General features: G+C 41.1%; 1 protein-coding gene across 1 annotated transcript in view; it reads right to left on the reverse strand.

The window, feature by feature from the left end:
- Positions 1 to 2,154: 2,154 nt before the first annotated feature.
- Positions 2,155 to 17,714, reverse strand: part of sdccag8 (SHH signaling and ciliogenesis regulator sdccag8) — a 67,091-nt gene continuing 51,531 nt past the window's right edge. The window contains exons 18-19 of the mRNA XM_080449648.1: positions 3,027 to 3,153; positions 2,155 to 2,450 (exon numbers count right to left, since the gene is read on the reverse strand). Coding sequence (XP_080305774.1) covers positions 2,409 to 2,450; positions 3,027 to 3,153 — 169 coding nt within the window. The 3' untranslated portion in view covers positions 2,155 to 2,408. The remainder of the gene's footprint in view (positions 2,451 to 3,026; positions 3,154 to 17,714) is intronic.

Consider the following 17,714-nt stretch of genomic DNA (forward strand, 5'->3'; position numbering starts at 1 on the left):
CTGTTTTCTTTGACAGTGACAGTGAGTAGAGAGAAAGGAATGGCAGGAGATAGTCTGGGAATGAGTCTGTTATGCAGCAAAGAGCCTCTGGTCAGATTCGAACCCTGGCCGGCTGTAGAAAAGACTGAGCCTTAATACGGCATGAACTCTACCAGGTAAGCTACCTGAGCACTGCAGTCAACTAATGTTGCAAAAACGACATCTATATGAACACGGGCACACTTTTCTGAATTTCTCTATGAGCACATGGGTTCTACTCTTCCATTCCCTTTTCAAACACTGTTCTCTGTTGCTGTGGGCTGGTCACATGACAACTCCAGAAAGAATTGTATTTATGCTGTAAATGGGTAGACTTGGCGTAGTTAGGCTACTTACACCTGCCACAGGTGTAGATCTGTAGGCTATATTTAGTAACTTGCTGGAAGGAAAACAGATACTTAGTTAAAAGCATGAGAAATGTTATAAATAAGGTGTGATACCCACCTATTTACCTTCTACCCTTGTAAGAGAAAATAATAATAATAATTATTATTATTACTAATCATTGCATTTACTGTATGCTTATTTTTCTAATTGCTTGCTTTCAATTTCACCTTTTCAGTGAAATCCTGCCAACTACATCACATTGCCTGTTCCTTGGAGGAGTTGATGCAGAAAAGCTTGTTTTTGGGGGGGTTTTTGTTCCTACATTGACTATATGAAGTCGTGCTATATACTATGTCATAAAAATGAAGTTATAAAATACTGTAGCTTAAAGAAATTGTAGTACAGTGCTATAGTTAAAAAGAAAGTCAAACAATGTCACAATACTTTGCTTGTTTACACAATGTTTACAATACTCACGTTAGCCTAAATTGTTCACAGCACAGGTTTTTGTATTTAATTGATCAGTGTTTGTTGAAATAAATACATGAAATGTAAGTGGTTGGATTCCGTTTAGATAATTTGTTATCCCTGGGTCACTCAGCTCAAAACTAAACAGATGGGGCTCAGCCTATAATTGATCATTAATTTGATATTCTTCATGCCATGAGTGTACAGTGGTATTTTCTCAAACTTAATTAACAGATAATCAAAGAGGAGCTGTTTGAGCACTGTTTGAGAAACTAGTTGAACATTTTATAGCAAGCCTTTCCCAAGTCCAGTGTGAATTGTGAACAGCAAGTAATTAAACATGAACGTTTATTTCAGGTTGATTAAAAGTGCTATAGTTTGGGCGGGTAAAAAAAAAGGCCTCTAGTGATAAATCCGCCCCCATATTTGTATACTGGTTCCTGATTGGTGCCCCACTACTTTGGGGGCAGCCAAATCCTATCACAACCGAGCGTGCCAGACCTAATCTGCCGAGGGCAATTTCTTTCTTTCTTTTTTTTGCATTGGCAGATTGGTCTGGTTTCCAGGCTAGGCCAGCTGTATGAAGTTCTATACCCTTATTTATGTAGTACTGTACTGTATGCAGTGGTATAAAGTAACTAAGTGCATTTACTCAAGTACTAAAGTATTTCCAATTTTCAATACTTTTACTCCACTACATCTCAGTGGCAAATATTATACTTTTACTCCACTACAATTATTTAAAAACTTTATTTACTAGTTACTTTGTAGATTTAGATTATTATTACAAAACATACATTAACCACTTCAGCCCTATAAACATTTTGGCCATTTGAAAATAGCCGATCTACAAGCTCATTGTGAGCTTGTATATCTGCTATTTTCAAAAGATGTGTATACATTTGAAAATGGGACATTCTGCATAATGAGTAGTACTTTTACTTTTGTACTTTAAGTATATTTTGATACCAATACCTTTGTACTTTTAAATACAAGTAAATGAGTAAGTACAAGTAAATGTTGAATTCCGGACTTTAACTTGTAACAGAGTATTTCTAAATTGCAGTATTGATACTTTTACTTAAGTATGGAATGTGAGTACTTTTTCCAACACTGACTGTATGTGCTCTTACCGGCTGACTGCTCTTACCAAGTCTGTTTTTTTTTAATAGCAGCTACAGTACTTCCAATAGTTCATCTTTATAATTGTACATGCCAGTACTGTAACACCATTCATAGCACAAACACGTTTTAACTCAAAATAAGTCAAATCATTGTTTATTAAACTTTTTGAAAAGAATATAAAAACAGAGTGAAATATTACAAAACATACTGAATAAAATGTGGTGATGTGATGTCTAAAAGTTTAAGTAAGAAATTGTTTCACATTGGCAAAAATCAATCAAAATGTGCTGCCAACACAAGATGGACATTACCTATCAATTGTGATGATAGAAAATCATACATAAATCATACATAAAATGTATTTTTGATTTTTAAAAGCTATTTCAGATCAGTCACATACACTTTCCATGATGGCTCAACATGAGGACGAAGGATCTAGGTGAGAAGACTCATGTAGACCGGATGTCAGCTTGTCTTGTGCCAACAGGGAGCTAGAAGGACAGAAAGAAACACACGCACACAACTTTAAATAAAGTAGTCTCTCCCGATATAAGAAGCAATATCCAACCGCTGATCACATGACTAGCTGACAATATGTTTCAGACAGAAATGATACTATGACTAAAACTAAGAGAAAATATATTGACAATTTCGTCAAGAAATAAAAACTAGACTAAAATGTTAGTGAGGGACTAGTGGGGAAGAGATCTAGTAGAACTAAAAGACAAGTCATTTTATGCTTGGTTGCGCTCGGATGTTGCGCTCTGAAAATAGCAGATTTACAAGCTCACAACGCGTCGCGTTGCGACGTGTTGTGAGCTTGTAGATCGTCTATTTTCGGCATTCAATCAGCCATTATGACGCCATCAAGGCACCGCTAAAACAAGACTAAAACGAAAACATTTCAGATGACTAAAATATGACTCAAACTAAATGGAATTTTATATAAAAGACTATGACTAAAACTAAATAAAAATGTGTTGTCAAAATCAATAAACCTATGAAAAACGGCAAAAAATTAAAATAAAATCAACACTGGTGTATGTCTATATACTAGGAGTGTGTACCTCTATGCGAAGGTTTTGCATCTCCTCAGTGAGTGTGTTCCTCTCCTGCATCAGCTGGTTCTGTTTGGCCAACAATTCACACACTTGCTGGGCACTGGTCTGACAATGGCGGTCCAACTGCTGAAGCCTGCAACAAACACGACACAAAGTATCAGCATACAATTGGGTGTGTAATGTATGTTTGCCTTTGTTTTTAAGCCACCTGAACCCTGGAATCTGGGGGCAACCATTCAGCGAAAATAGAATCTCTACAAGTTCTCTCACAACACTTCGCAACGCGACACGTTGTGAGCTTGTAGATTGGCTGTTTTTCGGCGACAAAATTTGGTGTTGAGGTGTTCAGCGTTCAAAACGCTGCTGAAGGCCTGAGTTGCCAAAACATGTTCGTTTGTAAGACACTGTGGTAAATAATCTATGAAATTTTACCTTGGGAGTGCGGACTGTTTCTATAGACTGCACCCGTCTGTCCTTCTGTTAATTTTCTGACGGTAGAGCACACGCAGCTAGGGATTTCTGTCCCATAGTATTTGGAAGCAGTACCAATATATCAGAGTCAGAATTATTTTCATTGCCAGATGTGTGTGCACATTCAAGGAATTTGTCTTGGTGAGGTTGGTTACACTGAAATAACAGTATAGAAAAATGTACAATTATTTACTCAAAATGTGAAGATAAAATAATCTCTCTCTCTCTCTGGACCAAGACTGGGACAGCAACAGCAGTGATCCATGACAACGTTAGTGTACTATAAGAATTTGAAGGGAATATGATTCATAATCTGATGCAGACAAATGCAGTAGTGAATGATGCGTGTCTAAAATTTCAAATCAAAGACGACAAAGGTCCACTGTAACATGTCTGTCAGCTAGGGCTTCATGTTAATTATTGTATCGATTACTTTTTGATTAAATGAATAACCGAGAAGTGCATAAAAAAAACCTCAGAGAATCGATTAACCATTTAAACTGTATCTTATACTTTGTCACACAACAGTGTAACAGCTATCTTAACCGTTTTGGAAATGTTTTGACATTTCTTAAAATGTTCCCCCAATAATGACATGCCCAAAATGGGGATTGATTAATAATCAATTTCTTATTAAATGATCAATTAAATCGATTAGTTTGATTAACTGTTGCACCCCTACTGTCAGCCCAGAGAAAGTCATCTTAACTTGACAACCGACTCAAACATCTGCTTCACACGGATGGGGAGAGAGTTGTGTGCATACATGTGCAGTTATGAAACTCATTATTAGGCCGTCCCAATTAGCGTGGCCCCTCCAACGCAGCCTGGCAGTCTCTCTGTTTGCTGCTGGGGGCCCCGAAGACAATGAACCCTTTCATTGCATACTGGGACTGAGGGCTGCTGTATGTATTTGTATGTGTGCTGGGTAAGGGGTGGGATGTCTACAGCTGGGCTCTTTATTTTTGGTTTTTCTGAGGGGGGGGGGTTATGAATAATGTGTGTGTGTGTGTGTGTGTGTGTGTGTGTGTGTGTGTGTGTGTGTGTGTGTGTGTGTGTGTGTGTGTGTGTGTGTGTGTGTGTGTGTGTGTGTGTGTGTGTGTGTCTAAGGGTTGAAGAGGTGACATGTCTGTTAGATATTTCCCACCAGCAGCCCATTATTTCATCCATTCATTCATCCATCCATCCATTCACTCCTCCTCCTCCATTGCAGTGCTATTCATGTCCTACTCATACGACAGGGCAAACTCTCAGCGCTGGAATGCACATTACCATACCCACCCAGCCATCCCTGTATATCATCGCCCCTCTCACGCACACACGCACACGCACACACACACACACACACACACACACACACACTTGTTTGATTAATAAAATAATTGAGAAGTGTGTTTGTTTGGATAATTTTAAAAAGAGATATCAACAAATTAACACAAACAATTTCGAATAGATTTTTTATAATATACAACACAACTTGAGCCCTATTTTAGACTGCAACGCGTCACAATGTAGCTTGCAGATCTGCTATTTTCTGTATCTTTTTTTATAATCGGTTCATCGTTTAGTTCGATTAACTATTGCGCCCCTACCTGCAGGCACGTACAGTTGCTTCCAATAAAGACTCTCAATGTACAATAACGAACGAGGATCTATTTCAACAGGTTTCACCGATGACAAGGAAGGAACGAGGATGGGAGGGTATGGGAAAAGGAAGAGTGGGAGCAGAGGGGTGGTTTGTAGTAGCAGTGTAGCTAGGGGCAGAATGAGGGGAAGAGAGAGATGCGTAGCCTAGGGCGGGGGGGGGGGGGGGGGTGCAGACAGATGCCCCTGCTGGCTCTGTTGGCAGTGGTAGGACCGTCTGTCTGAGGGGAGAACATGTCTCCTGCTCTTTTCAGTAGGGGTGGGTCAGAATATTTTGAATGTCTCCGACGTTGTTTTTAACTTGTTCTTAACTCCCTTGGATAAAGGTAGCCATATACAGTACACACTGTCAGTGATAATTCAACTCTGAGATTGTAAAAAATGTGTACAAAATCTGATAAATTACGTCCGAGCATCGTGTGTAGACTGTGTACCGTATGTTGTCAATTTAATATTCACTCACCAACCACTTTATTAGGGACGCCTGTCCAACTGTACGCCAATGCGAATTTCTTATTAGCCAAGTACATGGCAGCAACTCAATGCATTTAGGCATCTGCATCTGCCGCAGTTAAAACCGAGCATCAGAATGGGGAAGAAAGTTGATTTATGTGACTTTGAACGTGGCATGGTTGTTGGTGCCAAACAGGCTGGTCTGAGTATTTCAGAAACTGCTGATCTACTAGGATTTTCACTCACCACCACTAGTGTTTACAGAGAATGGTGCAGTAACCTAAATAACCACTCGTTACAACCGAGGTATGCAGAAGAGCATCTCTGAACACAACCAACCGTGAGACAACTACAGCAGCAGAAGACCACAACGGGTGCCACTCCTGTCAGCTAAGAAGAACAGGAAACGGAGGCTACAATTCACACAGGCTCACCAAAATTGGACAATAGAAGATTGGATACACGTTGCCTGGTCTGATGAGTCTGCTGTGACGTTCGGATGGTAGGGTCATATTGGCGTCTACAATATGAAGGAATGGATCCATTCTGCCTTGTATTAACAGTTCAAAGTCACCTAAATCAGTGGTTCTCAAAGTGAGGTCTGAAGACCCCTAGGGGTCCCAGAGGGGGTTCCAGGGCGTCCCCAGCAATATAAAATAGCATTAGAATCTGTTTAACCACTTTAAACCTATATACATCGGCTCCGATCTACAACGTGAAATATGAATATTTTACAAAGGACACAAAACTTGTGTGGGGGACGGGGGTCTCTGGCACCTTATATTTTCAGATGCGGGTCCGATGACATTTAGATATTAATTTGGGGGTCCTTGACATGAAAATGTTTGAGAATCACTGTCATAGAGAACCCCTCACCCACTCCCCGTCCCCAGCCCCGTTTTAAAACATTTTATCCCACGATTTTTGTAACCCATTTTTTCACCCAGTGCCAATTGCCTAAGCTGCAATCCTGGGCGCTAGTCTCCCTCTGCTTCTTATCACCTGACAGGGGGGAGTTTCCCCGGTAGGACGTAGCGAGTGGAAGGAACACGTTATTCCAACCAGTTCCTTTCCCCTCCATCAGGCGCCCCGGCTGACCAGGGGGAGGCAGTATAGAGACCTGGATTACTGCATGTTTTTTGTGAGGGTACCTACCCTAGGGCAGTGTATATCAACCCTGGCAAACGTCCCAATTTTGGGCCGGGGCTACTGCTGAGGTGTGCCGCGCCGTTTGAAGAAGGTTTGAAAAAATATAATTTTGAAAAAAAAAAAAAAAAAAAAAAAAAAAACTTTTTTTTTTTTTTTTACATTCATAATAATCAGGCATGCAAACAGCCCCGAGGTGAAAAGGGTGACAACATGCTGTTTTTTTTTCGGGTCAGGTGTCACACTATTGCCCTATTTGGATTCAAAACGGCTAGTGGAAGCTGAAAAGCTACAAGTTTGCATGTCTGACAAGCTACAAGTTTGCATCGTTTCGTGAAATTAGTGTATCGGCACACCCCTAGTGTGTGTGTATATATATATATACCGTATATATATATATATCATTAAATATATATATATACCGTATATCTAGGTGTGCCCTGGGATCTTTTGGGTATGCCAGGTGTGCCTTGGCACAAAAAAGGTTGATATACACTGCCCTAGGGGACACGGGGAGAACATGCAAACTCCACACAGAGAGGCCCTTTTGCCAACCCCACCTAGGGGTATGGGCACTGATGACGCGGAGGAGAGGACACAGCGACCTTCTAGCTGTGAGGGCGACAGCACTACCGACTGCACCACCTAGCCCCGTCATCTCCTTCTTCTAGCTTTACGTCTACTGTACATCCAGGGTGGGACTGGCCCGACCGGGCGACGGAGGAAGGGAGTGAGGGAGGAAGGGAGAGAGGGAGGGAGGGAGGGAGGGAGGCCTCCTGCGGCTCCGTATGCTGAGGACTGGAGGAAGAAGCCCCTGCTGCCAAGCTGGCCTGGCCGGGCGGCCTCCCACTCTCTCCCCCTCCTCCTACGCCACCACAGCATGGAACAGCAGGACGCCGGCGCGTCACAGAGACACACGCATGTACGCGTGAACAGAGTCCCCGCTGAGTGCTAAGGCACGACATACAAGACACAAGTGGCAAAGCATGGCACCATCAGACAGCAGCCACACATCGTTGCCGTCAGCCCAGAAACCTCGTATCTCAGAGAAACATAATCAGATTTGTCTGCCGTTTGAACATAGTGTTGATTATCTGATTTAACCCATTCATTCCGGGAGCGCATCTGTGCCATTTTTGATTTTAGCTATAACCATTATTTTATACTTTGGCTATTCAAAAATAGCAGATATACAAGCTCATGGTGCGGCACTGAGTGCCGCGCTATGAGCTTGTAGATCTGCTATTTTTTTAAATGTTTGAAGATTTGTGCAAATCTATGAATATATATATTTTTAAAGCGAACATTTTTAACTGAAATCTTTGCTTCTGGGGCGGGGGTTCAGAAAACAGTTTTTAGACGACATTTGTAGATGCGTTCCCGGATTGAATGGGTTAAAATGGCCAAAAAAAAACTGTCCTGATCTCACCTCAGTTCAGTCTCAGGAGAGCTGCTCTGTAGACATGAAGACAAACCGCTGGAAGAGCAGCTACAAAGAATAAACAGCCCCGTTTCTCTTACAGAGTCAGTGGACATTCACACTAATTGGAAAATCAATGGCTGGCCTCCAGAAACTAGCAACGTCTAATGTGCGAGTACAATAAACAAGTAGGTAAAATCACAGCTTTCTTTTTTCTTTTTTATATTTGTGTCGATGTGCAACTTTAAAGGTGGTGCAAGTGATATCTTTGGGTTAAAGAAAATAATAATAAAATGTGTGAAAAGGTTAAAGCTCTATATTCATATAGTAATCATTGCTGTAGTGTTTGTTCAATAACAGTGGTTTTCCAGTTTCAATTCTGTCAGCTCATTTCTTTGTATCATCACTTCCAATTTCAATTGTTTATCCTGTATCCTGTGTGAGTTCTCTCTCCTGATTGGATACAATTGGTATCCTGACCTGAAAATGCATTTTCTGTTTATTATAGTGAACAAACACAATAGCAATGATTACCATGGGAATAAAGACACTTTAACACTCATTTTAACAAAAGAAAATTGCTGCACCTTTAATTACTCTTGCAGAGTCTGTCCTCTTTCTTGAGGGACATGGATGCATAATGTAGAAAAATGCAAAGCGCCTTGATTGAATTACATCCGTAAATAGACCATAGGAAGTACCATTTACATCTCTGCAGTGAAGGACAGTAATGAAGTACATATACTTGAGTACTGTAGGCCTACTAAAGTACATTTATTGAGTATCTGTTAATTACTTTACTTGAGTATTTGTTTTTCAAACATAAATATTTTTGAATTCCACTACATTTGTAGGAGGGGACCCCCGGAACCAAAAATTGCTGAACTGTGAATAAACCTCTCTAAAAATTTTGAGAGAAAAAAACCCAGATCTACAAGCTCACAATATGACACATTATGAGCTTGTAGAAGTACCGCTGTTGAGTACTATTGTCATAACACTTCATTTCTGATAAACGTAATTTTTTATTTGGTGCGCACATTTCTTTGCTGGAACACGACAAAATGCCCAGCGACAGCCAGTAAGCCAGAGCAAATGAGATGGTCAAATCTGTGAGTTAAGCCAAACCAAGCTAGCAGGACAGCAGGCCACACGACCAGGTCATGACATGTGAGGTGTTGGTTGCAGGTGAACATCTGAACGTAGGGTTATGTAATACAACAAGTCCTGATCCTGACACACACCCCCACACACACACACACAGAGTTGAGCCACGTAGTATGTCTCGCCAGTACAGTACTACCTTTGGCCTGATTATGTAACTCACTTTTTTTCTCTAATCCACCACTTGTCTCACCTAGCATATCGCAAATCACAGGGGAGTGGTGTGTGTGTGTGTGTGTGTGTGTGAGAGAGATTAGGGTGACGCTCTTTCCAGCAGCTAAAGCAGCAAATCCAATAACTGGCCTCCATCGACTGGCACACTCATTAATTAGGACTTAATACGGCTTAACGCCTGGGCACTGCCACACACACACACACACACACACACACACACACACACACACACACACACACACACAATGCAGGCTGTTTCGCCGCTGCACTGCCTTGAATTACAGAAGAAAAGGGAAGAGATGCATAAATGGATGGAATGATGCATACATAGATAGATGAACGGATGGCTGGATGGATAAACTGGTCTGTTATAGAAAAGAAAGACAAAAATGGTGGGTGGGTGCACTGGAGTGTGACAGGGATGGACGGATGAGGCGGTAGATGGATATACAGCCGTAGATCTCTCTTCCCTGCTGCTGGACAGAGAGGAGAGGAGAAGAAAAGAGACGAGAGAGAGAGAGAGAGCCTCCCCACTGACCTGGAGAAAGGACACCATCTGCTGGATCCCATGGCTAACTGACACACACACACACACACACACACACACACACACACACACACACACACACACACATTATTATATCTACAAATTGTTCGTGCCTAACTAACGAAATGTAGGAGAAAGATCTTAGTTGCGCTAGAGCTGCAGTAGTACTAAGTAGTAGTAATAGAAGCAGCAGTTAGAATGAGAAGCAGTAGTACTTACAGTAGCAGTATAGCAGTAGTATAAGTACAGTAGTAGTAGCAAAGCAATAGTAACAATAGTAACATAAGTTGTACAGTAGTTGCATTAGCAATATTAGTGGTGTGACATTAGAGTGTCATTAAATATTATTAATATGATTATTTGTATAAGTAGGAGCATTAGCTGTAGTAGTAGTAGTACTACTACTACTACAAGTGCACGTTTTACTATGTATTCTAAGTAGCAGAGGCAGTAGCATTAACAGTGGTTGTAAGTTTGCTGCGAGGCAGTTTGGAGTAATTTCCCCCGACATCCTGATAATCAAACTCTTTCACTATCTGCACCTCTATCCACGGCTCACTCTATTGACTGCTGCTGCTGGCGAGATTAATTAGAACACACACACACACACACACACACACACACACACACACACCAGTTTTAGACATTAGCTGAGGGCTACAACTGATGTACACCGCAGAGAGGGTGTGTGAGTGTTTATTTACAGTTTGGAGCTTATATCCTGGAGCCATGGTCCAGGGGGAAACTGGTAATCTTATGTTGGGGAGAGAGAGAGAGAGAGAGAGAGAGAGAGAGAGAGAGAGAGAGAGAGAGAGAGAGAGAGAGAGAGAGAGAGAGAGAGAGAGAGAGAGAGGTGGGGGGGGCAAGAGAAAAAGAGGAGAAACTGAATCTGAGGCACATGTCTACCATCACTCCATCCCTTTTAGAATGGAATAATTAACACAAAGCTCTTTTATTTTGAGGTATTATTGGCGCAGCACGCTGTGCCATTTAATGTTTTCTCAGGGAAAACTAACTACAGTGCTGGAAATTTGCAGTGGAGTGAATACTTTCATGTACAGATATTATATACAGATATTTTAAGATGATACGCACTAATGACTAATAAGTAATGGACTTATTTGACTTTGAGGAGTGAGGCTTAGAAGATCAACGTACAATTACAGTGTAAAATTCAGAAAACTGTTTCTCATTCTCTCTCACACACACAGGAAATAATAGTATACAAAAGGAACATCTATTAGCAATGTTTTATCCATACTTGTAAAGACATACTTTCAGAAACAATCCTAGATGGTGAACATTAACTTAACCTGCTTGTGTGTGTTTGTCTGTGTGCATGTGTATGGCAGGAGCCTTAGGGGTGAAGAATGCAGGCAGACTGCCTTGGCTTGCCTGGTTAAAACAATACTGCCAGGGGCAGCAAGAATGCAGCTGCCACACACACACAACACACACAAACGCGCGCGCGCACACACACACACACACACACACACACACACACACACACACACACACACACACACACACACACACACACACACACACACACACACACACACACACACACACACACACACACACACACACACACACACACACACACACACACACACACACACACACACTCCTGATCCCAACCCCACCATCAGCACCCTCACACCCTAGCGCCCCAGCCTGGCTGGCACACACAACAGCACTCGAGTGTGTGTGAGTGTGTGTGTGTGTGTGTGTGTGTGTGTGTGTGTGTGTGTGTGTGTGTGTGTGTGTGTGTGTGTGTGTGTGTGTGTGTGTGTGTGTGTGTGTGTGTGTGTGCCTGACGGCCATGCCCCTATCCCACTCCAGCAACCTGTCATGCCAGTTGTTGCTCTTGCTAACATGCATATTTGACATGGGGAATGGGATTGGTGACACTGAGGCTTCAGAGTGGCACTTTACATAAAGACCAGATGATAGGACGGGGAGTGCATCCCCCATCACACATCACAAACGTTTAGACGTTCAAACGCAGAACTTTTCCTCTTATCATTGCTTTCCATTGAAGTTTGTTTTTTTCCTCTCTCGGCTTAGCATGTGCACAGCACACTGCAACAGTACTGTGTATATGCATTTGTTATTAGTTTCTCTGTTCTTTATATAATATACTGATCTCCATCTGAAACATGTTTATAGCCCTATATACTGTATCGTATGACAAATGGCACAAATAGCGATCTACAAGCTCAGAACGCATCTCATCACTTGTAGATCTGCTATTTCTGATGAGTGAAAAAAAAAATAGTTTTCGTTTTCTAGCAAAAATAGGGACACCGGGGTTAATGAGGTTAAAGTTTTGACTGACTGGGAAAGGGATGGCTTCATACAACACCACTACTAGTCAATAATATACAGTATAATGTATAAGGAATAATGATCACATCTTAGGTACTATATTCTCTTACATGTGGACTGTTTTTGTCTGTGTATTTGTTCCATTGTTGACAGAATATAAAGGAATTCAGAGAGGATGTCCTGTCGACTACAGTAGCTGCATCTAAAAACCCAGTAAAACTCAGTAAAACCTTGGTGTTCTTTTGTGGAAAGTCTTCAAGGACTTCTTGCTCATGAGCCTTTGAGAATAGCTATACTTCCAAGAGAAAACGAAGGAGGGGGCAAAAAAACAAACAAACAAAAAAATGAATCATAATTTTAAGTATTTAACAGATGCGCTTATCCTGTGCAACTTGCAAGGTCGGAGTAAGCACCACCAACAATGTTTTTCAAGAAAGAACTTTAACATATTTACTTCGGTAATAACCTCAATCTTAAAGCCTAAAAGTATTTTTTTTTTTTTAAAGCCTCACAGCTTGCAAGCCAATTTGTATTGCAGATGACGGCCCTTTTTGCGCCGTTGTGTTAACTGCGACTGGGCAGTTTTTCAGTCCAGCGGCAGTCTCTTTAGTGTTCAGACATTAAAACGTTTAGCGTTTCTCCACAGCAGACGTTTGCATCCAGCACTTTAGTTTATCTTTAGTTGTACTTTTACAAAGTGCTGTTCCAGAGCGTTAGCGAGTGTCACTATGCAGGGTTAGAGATGTGACGCTTTGCTCAGTTAGCGCTCCAGCTTGCATGCCGCTGGCTACTGCCTGACATCTGAGATGCAAATCTGTCTGTCTCTCTCTGTGTGCATGTGTGTGTGTGTGTGTGTTGGAGCTGTAAAGCCACTGTTTGACAATGCTCTTTCAGCAGGCCGCCCTGCGGTCGCTCCGGGCTACAGAGGCCAGCTGGGCAACACAGAAAGAGAGAGAGAGAGAGGAGGATGACATGGGAGAGGGAGAGAAAGCGAGGTAAGGATTAAAGACGAGGCGGGAGGGGACCATGACTCGTCAGCGCCATCCAGAGGTCAGTATGGCTATACTGTTCCTCCTCAATACTGCAGCTGATTTCTCTCTTTCAAGATTCCAGTGCTTCCGATCTGAGAATCCCTCTGTACTTGCTTTCCTAGTATGCCTTCAGATAATAAATCTTTCCAAAAAGAAAAAAGAGAAACCGAAACAGCAAAATCCAAAATTAATGTAAACAAATGTAAAACAAGCTATTTGTATTTGAGGCATTAGAGCGATGTTTCCATCTGAAAAATTAGTCAATGCAAAACATGTCAATGCTTTTTTCTTTTTAGGTTAAAGTATACAACACGGTTGTACCTTACGTTTTTTATGTCCTGCATCCGAAAGAGTTGGAAGTGCACATTCTATCCTCTAAATACCTACACAGTCAAATCCGAGTGCGTACAAATGTAACTAAAGTTGGTGGTTATATTTGTACACTCTCAGAGCTACAAATGGATAAATTAACATTGAGGATTTTACTGTGAAGGATGGAATCCTACTGTACCACAATGTCCTCCGCTTCTTGCCTAATGTACTCTCATTCTCACTGCCTGAATAAAAGTCATACATGGAGTGATGAAAGGCTTGTTATTAAAAAAAAGAAATTATACCAATTAGTTGTATTAACTACATACCAATTCACACAATAATTAATCAGAAGAGGAAAAACGAACGATATTTTAAAATACGTTGGTAAAACCTGATCCTGAAGGGTTTCCCAATCCGAAATCAAATATAATATTAATTCAAATGTGTGCTATTAAATATGTATGAGTTCATATGTATTATAGTGTAAAGACTAACACCTGGTACAGTGTCATAACCCTCACCGCTACGTTCCCCCGCTGTGGTTCTTGCTTCCCTCTTCCCTCTATCTGTTCAGATCACAGATACAGATGCATGTTCGTGCATCACACACACACACACACACACACACACACACACACACACACACACACACACACACACACACACACACACACACACACACACACACACACACACACACACACACACACACACACACACACACACACGAAACAAATGAAAGCCCTCCTTTATCCTCTTGTGTAGCCTCTGCCAACTTAATTTGCAAATGAAAAGTTTTGTGCGGATCGTCTTCTTGCTTCGGGGGCATGGCAGCACACTGTGTGTTGGAGGGTGGAGGGGTTGGACAGAGGGTGTGTGTGTGTGTGTGTGTGTGTGTGTGTGGCAGGGGCCCAGATGAAGCAGCCCTCGCCCGGGGCCCGCTGTCCGCCTGCGGCAGCAGCAAGCCTGTTCCTTCTTCCCTGGACCGCCGCAACCATTTGTTCCATTAAACAATCTCCTGGAGCCTCTGGTATACACACACACTCACACACTCTCTCTCCCTCACACACGCACGCACGCACACACACACAGACATACATATTCCCAACAACTGTTTGCGTAGCTCACGCCACACATGGTCCTCTACCCATCCTCCATCCTTCGCTCCATCCATCCCTCCCTCCCTCCCTCCTCTCATCCAGACGTATGCACCATCTTTCTTCATGGGGGCCATATGGCCCAGTGAAGCCTGTGGATCTCGCAGCACATCTGCGTATATGTTGCTGCTCTCCTTAAAGGACTACTGAGGGAGCACACACACACGCACACGCACACACACACACACACACACACACACACACACACACGACATACATACTCTGCTGTCACCATGCGGTTGCAAGCGAGTGTTATGTTGGTCTGTCATATGTGAGTGTGAGTATTTTTGTGCAATGTGTATACTGTATATGACCTATGTATGTGCGTGTACTGTATGTGTGTGTGGTGATAATTGGTAAAGCAGTCTGCGAACAGCTGTGGGGTGAGAAGAGGTTGCGTGGTGTTCCATGCTGAAAGCAAAGGGGGTTGGAGGGGAGGAGAGGAGAGACGAGGACGTGTAGAGATGCAGAAAGCAAAGGGGGTTGGAGGGGAGGAGAGAAGACGAGGTGTAGAGATGCAGAAAGTAAAGGAAGAAACTAAAGTTGAGCGCATCCTATGGAGAAAGACGGAGGGGAAGACATCTCTTTGGTTGCATGTTCACAAATACATTCATTTGACTAAAATACCTTCTCCATTAAGCATCTAGACAAAAGGTCTCTTTGCTCCTTTCTCCGCATTGTCTGAGGACCAAAAGGTGGATGGTTTAGTTGCCATCACATGAGTCTGAAGAGGTCCTAATGCTACTGGCTGTGTTATGCCTATTATATCCCTAAAATGTGCATTCAATGTATGTATATTTTATTTACTATATTGTGTACAGGACAGGACAGGATATATATTTAGTTATATTTAGTTTAGAATTGGTGAATAGTTAGTTATATTTAGCTTTAATTGGTTAATAGTGTTCCCTGTGGTTAAATGTACACTCTTAGAAAACAAGATTGTAGTTTTTGTCACATTTGTTCAACAAAACCCTTTTCTCCCCCTTTTCTACTCTGTAAATATAGTGTTTTATATTTGTTGATGATAGTAGTGATACAGTAGAATCCAGGGTTACCATGGCCAGGTTGACTATGGTTCATAAGATCAAATATGGCGAGGTCCCCATATTCTTTAAAGACATGTTTCACTCAGGTAAGTAAAGTACCATTTTTTTTCACCAGACCCAGTGTAGCAAATGTGAGCCATCCTGCTTTTAAAAATAAAGTTGGCAAGGGATCATTTACTTACATAGGAGCCACACAGTGAAACTACCTCCAAACCAGTGTCAAACTGACAACCAATCTGAGGTCTTTTAAGCAGCAGACAAAAGCATGTCTATTAGAAAAGGTTCCCTCATTAGTCTAGGGAAAGATAGTGGAGCGCTTGTTTTATGTATGTACTGTATACGTATGTTACTGTCATTTGTTTTGCATTGTAATGTATTTTTACTTATTAACTGTTGCTTCTAAGAGGACCGCAATAGGGGGGAAAAAGTCCTTGGACTTATTTCTTATTGTGTTATCCTTGAACTGCTGTAACCCTGTGGTTTTATTGCATTTCAAATAAATAAAATAATTATTTTTTTGTATTTTGGTGTTATTTTTTATGCTATGTTGATGAATTGAATACATAGAACCACAATGGAAACAAGTTCCCCAGGACTTTTTTGTGTTATCCTTTTATCCCAAATGTATGACTGTACCTTGTTTGGTTTACATTTCTGTCAAAAAAAAGTATTCAACCAATCAATCAATCAGTAAGGGGTCAGTACAGTCCTGTGGTCAGCTGTAGCTGTGTTCTACTTACTGTAAATGTCTGTTTTTAAAGACACAAAAGCTATTATTTTTCTTCTCACTGCCTACCATCAGTATATCATACAATTTTGCTTCCTTTTGTCAAGATGACCAAGTATAACATTTGAAGGTTCCACAGACAAGATTTTTCCAGCATTGCTCAGTGATTGCTTATAGTACAAACAAATTATTATATTTAGTTTACTATGCAAAACACAGTGCTTTGCCAACCATTAGCAAGAGCAAGCATATCTCCTCAGCATCAATTATTTTTGTCTAAATGTGACCAGCTTGGCTCATTTTCATTTGATTGCAAACACACCGCCTATGTGGATATATTTATGGTGGTCTTGTCACGAATGTTTTTTATGTTTTGCTATTGATAGCGTACATATTCTATACACAAGAAGATCAAATAAAATCTTGTTCAAATGTTTTGTGTCACTGATAAGAACTTTCGGACCACAAACCCTCACATCTTGTTACAACAAATATTTACTTTATTTAAACTACTGTGAAATTGACTTGTTTTAAGGTCGATTATTATTATTATTATTATTATTACTATTTTATTTATGTGAACTTTTTGACAAATTATGAAGCTAAAAACACGTTCTAAACAGCTTTATACATAACGTTCTAAACATACTTAATACATTTAAACAAAACTATACATGGAAAAAAGGCACTGAAGGCAGATGATTTTGAATATAAGATGAAAATATAACTATTTTGTACTTTTTATTGCCAAGTATAATGTTAGGTGCCGCTAATCTAAAACTAAAATATACTATTAAAATTCGATCCAATCTATCGTTCACAGTAAGAGGCGCTTTGTCTCTTCTCTAACCTCGCTCCTCTCTCTCTCCTCCACCCCCACCCCCTCATCTCCAGGCAGAAGAGCCACAGAAATAGGGAAATAAATAAATAAGTAGCACATGACAAAAAAAAAAAAAAAAAAAAAAGATTCTGTGCTAAAAACCCCTGTGTAGCTTGGCAATCGACTCGCCCGAGTAAAAATAAATCAAGCTGATTTTCCAAATGTTGTTTGCCGCGCTGTCGCCG

The sequence above is a fragment of the Gymnoscopelus braueri genome (genome assembly GCF_963280865.1).
Source record: "Gymnoscopelus braueri genome assembly, chromosome: 14".
Lineage (NCBI taxonomy): Eukaryota > Metazoa > Chordata > Actinopteri > Myctophiformes > Myctophidae > Gymnoscopelus > Gymnoscopelus braueri.